Source organism: Platichthys flesus, chromosome 21, assembly GCF_949316205.1.
Source record: "Platichthys flesus chromosome 21, fPlaFle2.1, whole genome shotgun sequence".
Lineage (NCBI taxonomy): Eukaryota > Metazoa > Chordata > Actinopteri > Pleuronectiformes > Pleuronectidae > Platichthys > Platichthys flesus.
The window spans coordinates 10116076-10132043 of record NC_084965.1 but is presented as its reverse complement, the minus strand read 5'-3'; the positions used below and the strand labels follow the sequence as shown (position 1 = coordinate 10132043).

Genomic DNA, 15968 nt, shown 5'->3' with positions numbered 1-15968 from the left:
TTAGAGGTGTTGTAAGAAGCACACACACACACACACACACAACTGGTGATCCTTTTCCTTTTGGTTTTTATGGTGCTGGGTTACTGTTTAACATCCCCACCCTAGTTTGAGTTTGTTTAGTAAATCGATCTAATGACTGGGCTATGGTGGCGCCATCCAGTGTGTCGCTCCATGAATTAGAGCCGCTTAGCTCTCCAGCCTTCACTTTTTAATGCTGTGGAGCACCTTAACCCTTTTCCGATTGTCACTGTCACTCAGATTAATGTTGCACTGAGGTGCTGCTCACCACCGAGGTGTACAGCGGCACGACTGGATCAATGCACCTCCCAGACAGAAAGAGAAACGCAGGTGAGTCGACTTTCTCCCTGTGAAGTGTTGTGTCTTTTGCTGCTTTTTTTTTTTGCGAAATACATGTTGTTTCTTTAGTGGAAGAAGTGAAGTTTACCTTGTGCCTTTTCTCCAGGAAGTTTGGTAACATGTTCTGCTAAATCACGTGGTTTTGTATTATGGTGGTAACATTGCGGCTGTGCCAATTCACACACACACACAAACACACACGCACACACACACACACACACACTGGCTAAATGTCCTTTAACCAGAACTAGTGTCTTGTAATTTTTTGACACAAATAGCAAAAGTGGTTGTCCATATCTCTCTTTTGTGTGTGTGTGTGTGTATGTGTGTGTGTGTTTGTGTCTACTGAGATAGCGTTGTCCGTACTCTGCTCGCCGGCAGCATTTTTTGCAGAAACAGATAAGACCCACTTCGACATGCACACTGTGCCGTAAAGATCATGTGATAATCCATTTCACACTCTGTACAAGTGACTCTCCCAGTGCGTTTTGAGAGGGGAAATAAGAGGGCAACGGATGAGCTGAGCAGGAAGACCACGCTGCCGCCACTGCGTCTGCACAACACCTCAAAAGTAAAAATGACACAATCCTATTACAACAGCTTGAAGTAACATCGACTGTGAGCAGATTGCAGTGGTGAAGATTTTTTTTGACTGTATCTAATATTAGATTGTCAAACCCTGTGGCTTTACGCTACCTGGATACATCACCTGACATATTTATCTAAATTCTTAAAGGATAATTTTAGTTTTTACTAAGTGGTGATATTAGCAGGGAGAATGAAATAGTAGAAACTCAGGGACCAGGATTTATAGGGAAAAAGTAGGGACATGTTAACGTCCTTTATAATCCCAGGTAGTAAAAGTATTGCGCAAATTAAATGAATTCTTTGAGTCAAGTATATTTCTGTTGATTTACCCACATTCTACCTCATATTTGTGAATTAAGAATCAAACAATATGGCAGCAAACAATGTTCGTCTGAGCTGTGCATTGTCTCTGTGTACAGTTTACTAAGGGTCAGTTTGGAGGCTGCTCTTCATCTGTAACTATTAAAAGCTGCAATCTAAATAGAGGTGACGGTGTTATGGCCATTTCACACAGAGATAGCCTCTTAGCACTGGGTTTTATGGCCGCAGAGAGCTTTCGGTTGCTGGGCGGACTCATGATTTCGTCCTTTCACGTTCCCGCTTGGTTTTCAGCAAAAGAAATAGCCGTGCCGCTTATTAATTCAAGTGTTTCTAAGAGTGTATAATTTATATATTTTGGTATACATTTTTTAAATCCATAACAATCTGTGGCGTTTTTGACTTTATTTAATGTTTTTTAATGAGTGGTTGGAGAAGTTCTCATTATATTAGTGAAGTATGAGTAGATTTAGTGTTGGAAATCAATCACGAGGAGGGTATGACTTGTTTGTATTGCAAACTAAGGTTTGTAATAAAAGACATTATTCAGCACAGCGATGATTCACATTCCTTGTCTTTGCACTCAGCAGTGAAAGATGAGGTTAAACTGTCACTTGAGGCTTTCAACGTGTTAACCAATCACACATTGAGTTAAATAGATTTTGTACTTTTTACTGACACTGACGTTTTTCCTGTTTCTAAGCCTCAGTGCACAACGGCTGCACGCTATGTTAAACCCAGCTATGACTACTCACTCCATGCGTTGCTGTATTTTCATGCTCAATCCCGTCTTTTTTCATACGTGCAACACGTTTACACTATCTAATCCTAATCTAGGTGCAGTTTTGTAAGGTGAGGGTGAATTAAATATTGTACTCTCATGCCGCAGTGCTCTGTGTCAGGCCTGTGGCTGGTTTGCATGATTGTGACAGTGTGACCGGGTAACTTCTCCACTTCTCACAAACCCGATGAGTCAGGAGGCCACATCTCACTGGTCTAGTTAAAATGTAAACTCTCTCGCTCTCTCTTTCGCCACCTCGCTCTTGTTTTTCTGTCTCTTACACTCTTCACTCCACTCTTCTGCATGAACTAATATGTCAGTCATCAGTCTTTGAGTGGACATAAGTCGTTTTATCTCTTAACAATTGAATAATCCATGATACCAACAATCTGATAGACTGTACTAGGTCTGTTTTGATGAGTTGATCTCACTTTAAAAGATCGGGAATTATTCCAACAAGACAAATAGCTTTGGCCATGATGTCATTACTTTGCCTCCCAGTATGATGAACTGGTATTTTACAAAGAAAAGAGCCCAGTAATCTCACGGGAATCGCAACATTTAATTGGTAGCAACCGTGTTGGTTCCCAGATACGATGGCTGCCATCTTGTGTTTTGGAGCCAGACACACTATTCAAATTATCATAGTTTTACAACTGTTTTAGGCCAATCAAGTACAGTACTCATGTTACATGACTCCAAATAAACTGGATAGTGAGAAATAAGTTACTAACGTTACATCCCTGATGTAACGTTAGAAATGATCACCTTTTACAGTGATGACGTAGGGCATCAAATCCCCCATAATACTGCCTCTTATCATTTATAGCCCGCTCTGACAATGCTCTGAATGGATTACCTTTAAGCCACACAATAAGATTTAGTGCAGTGAAACTCCCAATAAAAAATGGATGGGTTGGGACATTTTAACTGGTTTATGGCAGTAAATTCCTGTCCTGAAAGCTGAGGCAGGTCACTGACTAACTGGTCAACTTCTACTCCTAATGTTAAATGTTTGGTGTCGTCTGATTCTCTTTCACATGCATTTCTTCTTTGAGTAAGAGCTGAAATAAAACCTTTGCATATCCTGTTGCACATTGGTTGGTTGGCGGCATCAGTCTACTTCCTCTTCTGTTACATATAGAACCGTCTGTTAGAAGAGAAAGAAACGACTGTCTGAAAATTCTCATTATCTTTAGCAGCGATACAAATGTTAACACAAAATATCTTTCTAGGTTTCATGGGGGTAGAACTACTTCGAAATTACTACAAGAGTATTTGATGGACAAAATAATACGAAAAAATTTAAGATGAAATTTAACAAGAGTCGATTATGAGAATAAATTATTTGTTTGGAAATAAGCAACAAAGAGAGAGACATTTTTTCACATTTCTAATCTTCACAGGCAACCGGCTTCTGAACAATCAACTGACTTACAAATAAGTGTCGGTAAAAACAGTGCAAGAGGTCACAGTATTTAATCTCAGCTGAAATGTTTAACAGTATACAGTAAATTTAGAAACGAGGTATAAACTTTTATGAACAAAGGGTGGGATGTGGACCTGGGAAGTGTGTTTGTTGAAGAGCTGATGGAAGTTATCAGTGTTTTCCACTTCACTCTGTGTCTTTATAGATTATATCTGCTGAGGTGGTGCTGCTATTACTCCACTATTGATTAGATTAGGAAGCCGGGGGAAGGACACACACACACAAACACACACACACCCACACACACACAGACACACTCAGCCACCCACCCGCCCACCCCTCTCTTGCATGCAGGTACAAGTGCAGAGAAGCTTCCACATGAAAACCCAAACTGTCAAAATCTCCTGAAATCTTCTCTCATGGCTTAAATACAGAGGGAGTAAAAGAAGAGGCAGAGGGGGAGAAGGGAGATTACTCTTTCACCACTATCTATCTTTTCCAGTGATAAGTGTGAGGGAGAAGGACAGATAAAGAAAATGTAATAAAGCAAGAAGTCTTAGCCACAAGGGCTCCTCCCCTCTCCTTGTCCCGACCCAATCAGATGGGATTACGGACTCTTTATTCCAAGGATCTCCCTTGTCATGTCTGAAAGAATTAGATGAAGCGCAGACAGGAGGATAGGTGGGGGACAAAGTAGAGAGGGAGACTTCAGAGGGAGCTGGGACGAGAACGAGGGAGGACAGAGAGAAGACGAGTGTGAGGAACTAGGTTGAAACGGGAATGAAGTATCCTCGAGCTCCTCAGAGTAAATCTCTGTTAGATATGGAAGTAGCCAACTACTGTGAAGGCCTGGATCCCTCGTACAGCACACTGGGCTTTGAGAATGCAGAGGTGCTGTGTGGCGGAGGAGGTAAGTGTGGGTGCATGCAGACAGCTAAACACACACACACACACACACACACAGACACACACACAGACACACACACAAACCAATGTAAAAACATAAACTAAACAGGTGCATTGGGGTGACACGTGAACAGCATGCAAATTAAACTAATGCAAATACACACACACACACACACAAACACACTAGCTGATCCACATCCATACCTCTACAGGCGTTTGTTAGTATTTTGTTCAGGTAAACATTTACCACAGCTACACCAGTGTCTGCGAATAACAGTATGGTCAGAGAAAGGAGAGAATTAAGCTTTGAATGTATCCCTATAATGGGAAACCTCAGCTGTGGCTCAGGTCGAGGAGAGGGTCGTCTACTGACCACAAGGTCGGGGGTTCAGTTGTTGGCTCCTCCAGGGTGTCCTGAACCCCAGATTGCCCCTGACGGTTGTACATACACATATAAGTGCTGTAGGAACGTGTGAGTGAATGGGTTGATGTGTCTTGTACTGTGAGATTACTGTACCGTTACTTAACATGGTCAACATGATTGAATTAAGGGATCTGCAAACTCATTTTAAAGGTTCAGTGTGAAGAGTTTAGTGACATCTAGTGGTCACTAAACTCGTGGTCATCTTCCCGTTACAAACATGAAGTAGAACCTGCGGATCCTTTCAGTTGTCATACAAACTCAAAGGGTGTTTAGTTTGTCCAGTCTAGAATACTTTAAAAAAAGTGAGGAGCCACTGTATGTAAATATAGAGCATTTTAATATAAAAGGGCCCCTTCTAGGGTAAAGAAAACAACAATTCGAACATTTAGATAATTACACACAAGTAACATGATTTGGATTATTTTGTGTTCAATTTCTGCCATTAGATCCCTTTTAACTAAATCTTACACACTGAACCTTTAATGCTGGCGTGTGCACAAGACAGTTGTCTGTTGCTGTACGTGCTTCTAAGTGGTGAATTTGGAAGGAACGAGAAAAGGTTTGGTACAGGTTGTTAAAAGTGTGATATCTGAATGTTATTGAAACAGTTTGGTCCAGAATTGAAGAAATGCTCCTTAAAAAAACACACATTTTACTTAAGAGCGAGCATCTCCCCCAGCGAATGCACTGAAGTCACCTCTGCATGTGAACACAGAGTTCCTCCCCCACTGACTCCTCCTGCCTGATGTGTGGCCGACGGAGAACTCCGTGAGGAGGATGTGAACTTGTCGGTGGAACCAGCTGAACTCTCAGCGTGCACATGCCTGTGTGCGTGCTGTGGCTCTGGCTGAGCAATAAACACACAGGCACTGATGATGATTATGGTTTTCATTATGGCGGCAATGCTGCTGATAATGATTTCAGTGCTGATGACTGTAACACTAATTATGGTGATAACGGTGAGGAGATGAAATTGACAATAATGTTAGATATGCTCGGCAATTGAAAGGCTATAAAGTCTTTCTCCTGATATATAGTTTCTTAACCCACACACTGTGATGTGATGTGCAAATCAAACACCACACAAATAACTTAGTTTTGTTATACAAACATCTGCAATGTGTGTACTATAATAAACAAAAATGCATTCACCACAGTGCCAGAAATAGAGTTTTTTCTAATAAAACATTCCTTCAGATATTGCAATAATGGCCAAGTGCTAATAAAGATTTACCTCAAGCAAGAATTAGATTCTGTTTTCAAGCCCCTGTGACTTTTGCCACCTTGAAAAAATGATAGATCTTGGTGTACTGCGAGAAGAACTATCAATATCATTAGAGTGCATATTTCCAGCAAAGCCAGGTTTTTTACGGATCAAGATTTTTATTTGCATCTATACCATATATCAGTCCCCTCAACATCGTGGATTTTCTTCATCAAGATCCATGAATTATTTGCGAAATTTACAAAAATCTTGAAAAATATTTAATCTTACATAACTAAAGATACAGTGAAAATTACCTGGATCCACCCCCTGATGTTTATCTGCACGAAAATTAAATGACCTCTTCCTGGACCCTTCCACCAAGTTCCATGGAAATTTCCTATAGTTTCTATGTAATCAGGCTTAAAAATTAACAAACAAACCGATGGAAAACAAAAACTGGCGGAAGCTGCCCCACAGGGATCAGACTCACATACTCTGCTGAGTCGACTTCCATTCATCTAGTCTACTTAAAACGCAGACAATCACAGTCATTTGAAAGATTCAATAACAACGTAAAAAATTGTGGTTCAATTAGATAGAATAACGCAGTGGACTGTCAACACTGTCAACACCACGCTATCAGATATTTTGTGGATTCGCACGACAACAAACCGCTTCTGTGTTTGGAGAATTTGTGTGCACCAAAGTACTGAAGGCTACTACACATCATATATGGATGCGTGAGCATGTGTCCATGCACTTAATGTGTGCGTGATTGTGTGAATGCACGTGCAATTTACCAGTGTGACTGTTTTTCTTCTGCAGACAGCATGCCATCGGAGCCGAGCCTGCCCGGTCCGGACGGAGTCGGCAGCAACTGTGCGATCTGTGGAGACAAAGCCACGGGGAAACATTACGGGGCGTCCAGCTGCGACGGCTGTAAAGGCTTCTTCAGACGCTCCATACGCAAGAACCACGTCTACACCTGCAGGTGCATACAAAAAAAATACACACTTATATATTAGTGTATATATGTGTACATGTATTGCTTTCTTTTCCGAGTCACCATAACGCGATGCCATGTCCCATTAGAACATTATGTTACAGTACACCGTGTCACCATGTGTCCTGCTCTGTCAAGCTCCTTACATCATGACTCGTCCATCACATGCAGGTTCAGCAGGCAGTGCATCGTGGATAAAGATAAGAGGAACCAGTGTCGTTTCTGCCGACTCAACAAATGCTTCAGAGCCGGCATGAAAAAAGAAGGTATGGGAACTTTGGATTTTTCTTTAACGCTGAAACTTTTAAACATGTAGAGATGTGGTGTCCACGCTTTCGAGACATCCACTCAAAATGTGTGTCTGAGACTTGACCTCGTGGCACTGGAGGGGGGGGGGGGGGGGGGGGGGGCAGAGAAACTGAACGCAGTTTGAAGATGGTTGAAATTGCCTCAGCCATAAAATAGGTGATTACTTAGCATGTGTGTATTTACGAGGGGTATAACCTTGGCATGGGGCTTTATGACACCTAATCATGTGTTATTCAAACATGTTGTTCTGGAGTGCCACTGGTTAATGTTTGACTCCTCACGCTGATGCCAGCCTGTATGGCTATTTTCCTAAATATTAACTGCCCCCATTGTCTGCCGTCGCGGTTTGAATTCAGGTCGCCTGTTTTTTTCCCCTGTAACTTTGAAGATCCATGAATTCTTATCTTAGGGAAATTCTTTGGAATAAGAGACCAGGAAATAGACTTCAAGCCCTGATGTGCTGTTTCTCCCCTGCACCCTTGGATTTCTCTTTTCTTTCCCACGCACAGCAACGTTGACTGTGTCGTTTTTTATTTTAGCCGTACAGAACGAGAGAGACCGGATCAGCTCTCGTAGAAGCATCCCGGACTCCCAAGACCTGCCGCCCATCACTATTCTGGCCCAGGCAGAGTCGCTGTCCCAACAGGTGACCATCATTTATGTGCAGCTCCTGTTCTCCAATTAATATCTAATGTAATGTAAGTGACTTAACTGAAGACACGCGAGGGAATTTAAAGTTTCATTGTCTCCAGATCACTGCTCCAGTTGCAGTGTCGGACTTATCGGAGCAGAAGTCGGCCACGGTGGGGGACCTGTGCGAGTCCATGAGACAGCAGTTACTGGTTTTAGTGGAATGGGCCAAATACATTCCTACCTTTGGGGAGCTGCCACTGGATGACCAGGTGAGTGAGCTGCAATGCATGATGGGTAATCTGATGATAAGCCTATGATGTGGATGCTCCCAGGATCTTGGACACGACTTAGAGCATTTTATTGTTTACGTCATTCTCGCAAGAATATAACAAGAAGGTTGGCCAGTGTAAAATCAAATGATAAATTTTAAATGTTGCATTATAAGGCACTATAAAATGGCAAATCTACTAAATAGTGGTTGGCGGGTGTTAAAGTACACTCACTCCCTTGAACTTCTTGAATCCCATTTACAAAGTAAAGCTCAAACCAGTGTCTCTCCATCATTTTTTTCTAACTCAACTATGAATCATTGCCTCTATAGACATTGCACTGGATGTGTTCGGGCTCTGTGGGTGTGAGAGTGTGCTCGCCTCCACCTTCACACCCGATTAGTGATGAATATTCGAAGCAATGATTAAGCTCCTCTGAAGTAACTTCAACAACACACTTCTTAAAGAGTTTGATCTCACACTACGAGTGGGGTGCCCCCCCCCCCCCGTGTGATGTGGGCGAGGACAAAAGGGTAGGCATTGTCCCATTGTTTGTGTTATTGTGTTTAACCGTGGGCGTGTGTGTCTTTGTCTCCAGGTGAGCTTGCTCAGGGCTCACGCGGGCGAACACCTCCTGCTCGGGGTCGCCAAGCGGTCAATGGCGTTCCAGGACTTCTTGCTTTTAGGTACGGACTGACCACGAGAAAGAGATCCTTTATTAATGTGTGGCCCAACCCGGCGGCTCGACAGTGACGTGTGATCAAATGTTGTGTTAGCTGAGAATGATTAACTCCGGGTTTCTCTGTCTTTCTCCGTTCCCCTTACAAAAGTCTCCCGTAAACAGCATTGCTCATTATACCGGAGCGTTTACCAGCATCGTGCTGTAGGCGGATGTGTCAGCGGCACACACTCAAGGACTCCGTGTTACTTCTGAGGACCTTCCCAGCACTCCTTCATCCTAACCTTGACTCAAACCCTTACACGGGATTAACAAAAGTCTACAAGATTCAACTTATCTTTCCCTCTCAAGGCTAAAAAACGTTTCAACCCGCGCTTCCACACGAGCACGCCCCAGCACTCCTCGCACGTGCACACCCACATGTCTTTTCCCTCCCTTTCGACTCTATGTAAACCGACTCTCTCTCTCTCTCTCTGCCCACATGAAGGTAACGGCTGCGTGATCCACAGAAACAGCCCCGAGCAGGAGATATGCCGGGTGGCCAACCGGGTGCTGGACGAGCTGGTCCAGCCCTTTCAGAATATTCAAATAGACGACAACGAGTACGCAGCGCTCAAGGCCATCGTCTTCTTTGACCCAGGTAATTCCCAAAAAACGATTGGGATGAGGATCTGGAAACTGTAAAAAAAATATCAATGAACTTGGCACAGACCTTACTGATGTTTAAGCATGAATCATTATTGGTATTGGTAATATGTCATTGGTTATCTCTTCTCATCATTTAAATTCACTAGATCCAAATTTGTATTTAGATCTCCCCCCGAATTGCACTTTTTCATAATTTTTCAAGTTATTCTCTGAGAAATTAACAAAATGTTTAAAACTACCCTCTTGCAATGCTTAAGAAACAGAAAAATCCTGCATCTGCCCTCTAACCTGGATCCATACAAACATGTCATTATAAACTGTTCAGTAGATTTTGTGAAAAAACTGAGCATAAATGCAGTAGCATCACGAGTGAATAAAAAAAGATGGAAACACTATATTATACATACGTAAAAAATTAAATCAACAAATAAAACATTTTATCTAATGGTATCTTGTTTGACACCTATTGCCATTTCTATCCAGATCCTTTTTCCTCCCACATATCCCATAAGTCTGGTTACATATCCCAGAATCCGCCCCCCCATACCTTTTCCACATCCCCTTGGCCCACCCTGCCCAGCCCTTTGTCTTCCCTCCACTAAATCCCTTACTTTGCCTTCATGCCACAGTTTTACCATTCCATCAATTCCACCCATATCATGCATTAATTCCCTGATCTTCCTTCTCCCCCCTTCCCTCTCTCACCCTACTCTCCTTCAATCCCTTCATCCATCCCTCACTTCTTTTCTTTGCCCCCCCCCCCCACCAATCTGCAGATGCAAAGTCTTTGCGGGACCCTTCGAAGATCAAGGCCATCCGTCTGCAGGTAGAAGTCAAGCCAGCCTAATTCATCGGTTTACACGCTACCGATCATTTCACTTTGGACAAAGGCTGTATGCTTACACCGATGGCCACCTGTGCGTGTGTGTCTCCAGGTTCAGATGAGTCTGGAGGACTACATTAACGACCGGCAGTACGACTCCAGGGGGCGCTTCGGAGAGCTGCTGCTCCTGCTGCCCACCCTGCAGAGCATCACCTGGCAGATGATCGAGCAGCTCCAGTTCATAAAGCTCTGCGGCCTGGCCAAGATAGACAACCTGCTGCATGAGATGCTGCTGGGAGGTGAGAGCCGGCGCTTGTAAAAACCTGCAGAGAGAGAATAATAATAGGGTGACCCTCGGCAAGAGATCAGCTACATTTCCCCTTGAATACTGTTGGTGCAATTGGTGAATAAAAGATTTAGCAGAAATATGGTTTGACTTTATATAATCCACAAAGGGTATCACGGCAAAGCCCAAACATACAACCTGCTACTGAAGCTGCTGCTCAGAGACACAGCAAACATCATCTAAATCTCTGTATGAATAAGGAAGCCTGGTTTTTGAGCTGCAATGCATCAAACATATTCTAGGCAGGGGAATTTCAATTCAAACATTTCAACATGATGTAATGAGCCGTGTTTTTCCATAAATTTTGACTTATATAAACAATATTCTAATTTATTCCTTTATATATTATTTTGATTATCTTTCATATCTCATGATAATATATTTTTCATTCCTTTTTTACAATATGTAGTATATTTTCTATATTTAATAATAGATTTAAATTAAATAGTTAGATAACTCAACTCACCAAACATATAAGAAAGTAGAATTACATGATGTCCTTCCACATTTAGATTACATATCTTTATTACTCTGAGCAGAGATATGCTGTGATAAGATGAGATGTGAAATGCAATGACTCACTGCTTTTCGAATGTGGGGGCGACACTGATACTCAAAGTTTGCTGAACTTGCTGCAGAGCTGCTTCCATGGATTTGATCCATTTTAAATGTCGAACATGCACACACCTCTATGTTAATTAGTTGTTGGTGTGTGATACAATGTTAGAACAACCCAGTGCAGTTAACAGTGGATTGAAAGTGGATGTGTTGTGTGTTCAGGCTTGACATCAGAGCCCGCTCACATGCACCACCCAGCACACGGCCAGCTGGGCCAGGACCCTATGACTGGCCACACACTGGTCATCGGCTCCATGCCCGTCACTCACACTCCGCAGATAGGTGAGAACCACACTCTTCATGTAAAATCAAAACTACACACACTCACACAGGCACATCAGAGCAAATTTGACATATCATTTATATTTCCTCATGAAATGTCCCATTTCCTTGTGCCAGGTGCTTTTTCCATTAGCAGCTGAAACTTAATATTCACCCGAACAGCATCCTGAGAGTCATAAAAGTGAATGAATCAAAGGATTGATGAGCATTGGCTGTATTCTACGCTTCCATTTTAAAATAAAAAATGCATTTGGCGATATTACCCCAACTAATGTAGATGTGCCATGTCCCGTGGGCCACATTAGATGCACTTTACACACTCAATATATAGAAATGTTCCTTTTTCTCAGAGAAAACATTTTGATTAGCTAAAAAGTACGATTCTAATGTCCCACTGTCTCCTCACCTCTTCCCGCAGCCTCTCCTGACACTCCCATCCCGTCGCCCCCGCAGGGTCCGGTCCCGGAGATGTACAAACACTTTCCCCAGCCGCTTTGTCCCCCGGCCAGCCCCTCGCCTCCCTTGCAGACAGACCCCTGACGTCCCCCCCCCCCGGCTCACTCTCTCTCCAGAGAAGCTGACACTGGATCTGCTTCCTTGCCCTCTATTCATCATCCTAGCCATGATATAAAACTTAAGAAAGCAATCTGTGTTCAGGTTAGACTTTGCCCCCCCAATGGTGGTGATGTAACAGTAACTCTGATGTGATTAAAGCTGCCAGTTTAAAAAAAAACAACTCCATAATGTCATTTTCAAATTAAGTGACTTATAAAGCACCACTGTCAGTTTTAAACCAGCGGAACTTGCACATGGATTTTTTTGTGGTCACCTGAAACTAATATATTAGTTGCCAGTATTCACTCACTAAGTTACATTGCACAATGGAAATTAAACTTATCTAAACTTAACAAATCTTAATTTCAAAGCAATCTTTTACTGTGTGGGGAAAGTAGATTCAGTGGTTTGTATTTATTACTGCACCACAAAAACGCTACAACGCCGCAATTTGTATAAATTATATGTTGGCAAATACAGGGAAATTCTTAACAAACATGTGTTCAGTAGTTTATCATAATATAAGGGGTATTTTAGTCTATGGCCAAGGTCAATGTAATAGCAATATAAATGTCATTTATAAATAAATTGTACAGACATAAGTTAAATGCAAAACATGTGGACAATTATAATATTTCATGAACTTGCTGTATATACTCAAAATGCTGATCAGAAATATTTGAATAATCAATTTCAACTGTCAACTCCTTTATACATTTTTTAATTATGTATGTATTTTTTCTATTTTGGTTTGTGCTGATAATATGTAAATTTTGTAATTTATAAATTAATAAAAATTTGAAGAACTGTAGTTTGGATTAATTGACTTTTGTGAGCGTCACTGAACACCATGGTATGGTACAACAGCACCCTCTTACTGTAGAAAGAGGATAGTGCACCCAATTGTAAGTGGACTGTTTATAGAGAATATTGTATGCATCAGTACATCCAGTGAAATGATTGTTTGTCCACTCATTCGTTTCCCTGCTTTTATAAAACAGGGGGAAATTGTGAGATGGAAACAAAACTAATTTATTTCCTATTCATCTGTTGCTACAGACAAAACAACAATCATCTCAGCCCTTTTCCTTTTTTTTTTGTTTTTTTTCCTATTTGATCCTGTAGGGAAAACTTATATTGACAGACAGATGATGACAAATTGACAGATATGTATTTCAATACGCGCCCCCCCACACACACAATAACACTGAACGTGATTGGCCCATTACTTCCCTCATGGAAGTCATCATGCGGCCTCGCACTTCCGCTGGTGGGAGCTGTGCAATTTGTATCCAAAGCTTTATTGGCGAGCTATTGAGACCTCGCCACCGGATGATGTTGCTCATCTAAAATCAAACTAGTCCCCCCCCCCCCTCCCACACACACACACACCAACCGTCCATCTGAGAAAACACAAACCCTAAAGCCAAAGGAGAATATCAAATGGAAATATAAGCTGAAACTGAGCCGTGCTGGGGCCAACTGTACTTTTAAATCTGTGATTTTCTTTTATGTCCGTCCACACAATCATCTTCTCGGGGGTTTATGTGAGTGTGTGTGTGTGTGTTTGTGCGCAGTGGATGAGACCGGAGGATAAAGCCGAGAGCTCTTATTCCCTGTATATTGTTGTGTGACTCAGAGAAAACACTCAGGTTATTTATGGCAGAGGATATGCAGTCCACAACCAACACGGCCAAATCCTCCTATCAACTCCATAATGGACAAGCTACCTGGCTCAGGTCAAAACAACACCACCTACAATGGGAGGCCGTGTGTGTCCACTTCAAATGTGTGTACACTCTTATGTGCAATTTATTTATAATCTGCGCGTGTGCATGTGTTTACTCTTTCTAAACCTGTGTGTGTGTGTGTTTCTTGGAAGGGTGTGCATGTGTGTGTGTACCCATGGAGCTTTAATCAAAGGCCTGCAGTGAGGAGATGTGGGGGCCCTCTCTCTCACAACCCCCCCTCAGATAAAACTGTGTGTTAGCATGCCGGTCACATATCTCATCTGAGACGCACCGCTCTCCTCCCCACACCTCACCACAGCCAACACTGACAGCGTGCTATTACACACCAGGGTGACGCGCTCGCTCCACCTGAGGAGGACGGCGAGGGCGAGAAATGAGGGGAGGAGGAGCTGGAGGTGGACGGAGGAGCGAAGGGATGGGCAGGAGCATGGTTTAGTCTTCTGTCGGTTTTGTTGCATCACAGTTTTTAACTTTAAATTTAGTTTTGATTCTCTAACTTCTTCTGGGACTTAGTGGCTCTGGACTTTTCTCACACATTGGTTCATTTTGAAATATGACGACTCACAAATTGTCAAAATGCCAAGAGGTTCCTTTTTCTGCTCAACTCCCCTGAAAAAGTTTATAAATATATTCATTGAAAACACTCATATATTGTGGGTTGTCAAGATCCTGATTAACGTTCTGGTCATCTCTTCATCAAATCAAATGATCCCTCTATCCACCCATCACACATTCACCCTCTTCCTCCCATGACCACTAGATGGCAGTGTAAGTCTGTGGTTTTGCATCAGACTTTTTTTTGTTGCCCTTTATTAATGTACTTTGTCCTTTCTTTGTCATTCTAGGACAAAATAATGAGATCAATGTTACTACAAATCTTTTAAAATCATACTTCTGCAGCCTTTAAGCCTACTTCCTGAGTTGCAGCAGTTAAGGTGGAAAACTGTATCTCATTTAATTTTTTAACAAAAGTGAGAAACATATTGCCATATTTTTCATGTTTATTACAATTTAAAACAGCCCTTTTACATCTTAAGTTATATTAAAGATGTTTTATATTATATTTAGATGATTCCCCGAAAAGACTGTATCAGATTTTATTTTCTAATTTAGCTTTACATGGCTGTTTCCAAGTTGTTTGAATAGATTCCTGTCTGGAAAATAGGCTGCAAGGATTGCAAAGTCACTGACTCAGGCTCTGCTCCGTGCAGCGGAATATTGTTGCTGCAGTCTGAAATGAATGGCATGTGCCAAACATCCCAGATTAGAGCCGGAGATTGCAGACTATCATTCCTCACCAGTACATTTAGCCATAATTCCCCCTCTGTCTCCCACATATACGACTGTTCCTCCTCTAGGAGACACGGTGAGGCTCTATGAATCTCTGCCTCCAACTCTGGAATGAATTTAAAACCTCTCCTGAGTGATTTTCTGTGTCTCTGTAATGCTGCCGTGTGTGTGTGTGTGTGTGTGTGTGTGTGTGTGTGTCGCATGCATGTGTGGTTTCTGATTCAACCACAGCATGGGCAAAGGGAAGGGAAATACAGTGACAGCTTCATTTCCAAAGCTGAGTTCACATAAATGAGGGATTAAAGCAAGCAAAGGGGTTAGGGCTGCACCTCGGCCTTCCCTGACAGCTTTCCCTCCTTAACAATCCCTCTCTTCCTCTCCCTGTCTGAGGCTCAACCCTCTCTCGGCTTCCATCTTTATTTTCATCTTACCTTTTCCCTCTTTACTTATTCTGTCAATCCCTGTTTAGGTTACCTGATTTGTTTTGCACCCTGGGTATAGAAACGCGTTCTCATTTTGCCCAGAGATACGCAGAGAGACAAAGAAATAAATAAATAAACAAAAAAAAACATTTAAAAACGATGTATTTTTAGACACACACACACGGACACACACATACACACACACAGACACACACACACACACTCACACACAAACAATGATTCACACAGTGGCAGGGTGCTGGGGTGTGCCCTCCATCATGATGATGGGGACCAGGTTAGGGCAATGAAATTACTGGTTAGGGCCAGGCA

At 42.3% G+C, this 15968-nt stretch overlaps 1 protein-coding gene across 2 annotated transcripts; it reads left to right on the top strand.

The window, feature by feature from the left end:
* The first annotated feature begins 128 nt into the window (after window positions 1-128).
* Window positions 129-12986, top strand: hnf4g (hepatocyte nuclear factor 4, gamma). 2 transcript variants are annotated; one of them, XM_062379740.1, is made up of 11 exons: window positions 129-348; window positions 6836-7001; window positions 7185-7279; window positions 7862-7968; window positions 8075-8224; window positions 8823-8910; window positions 9391-9543; window positions 10328-10377; window positions 10487-10673; window positions 11501-11620; window positions 12039-12986. In XM_062379740.1, the coding sequence occupies exons 1-11, from the start codon at window positions 318-320 to the stop codon at window positions 12158-12160; spliced, it is 1269 nt and encodes a 422-aa protein (XP_062235724.1). In that variant the 5' UTR covers window positions 129-317; the 3' UTR covers window positions 12161-12986. The 2 variants fall into 2 exon arrangements, with proteins under 2 accessions (XP_062235724.1, XP_062235723.1); XM_062379739.1 differs by lacking the exon at window positions 129-348 and adding an exon at window positions 3957-4383.
* The last annotated feature ends 2982 nt before the right edge of the window (window positions 12987-15968 follow it).

Coding starts and splice junctions, on each gene's coding strand:
- hnf4g (XM_062379739.1), top strand. CDS start 4,254: ATGAAGTATCCTCGAGCTCCTCAGAGTAAATCTCTGTTAGATATGGAA. Junction 4,384..6,835: donor GGTGCTGTGTGGCGGAGGAG/GTAAGTGTGGGT, acceptor TTTCTTCTGCAG/ACAGCATGCCATCGGAGCCG. Junction 9,544..10,327: donor CATCGTCTTCTTTGACCCAG/GTAATTCCCAAA, acceptor ACCAATCTGCAG/ATGCAAAGTCTTTGCGGGAC.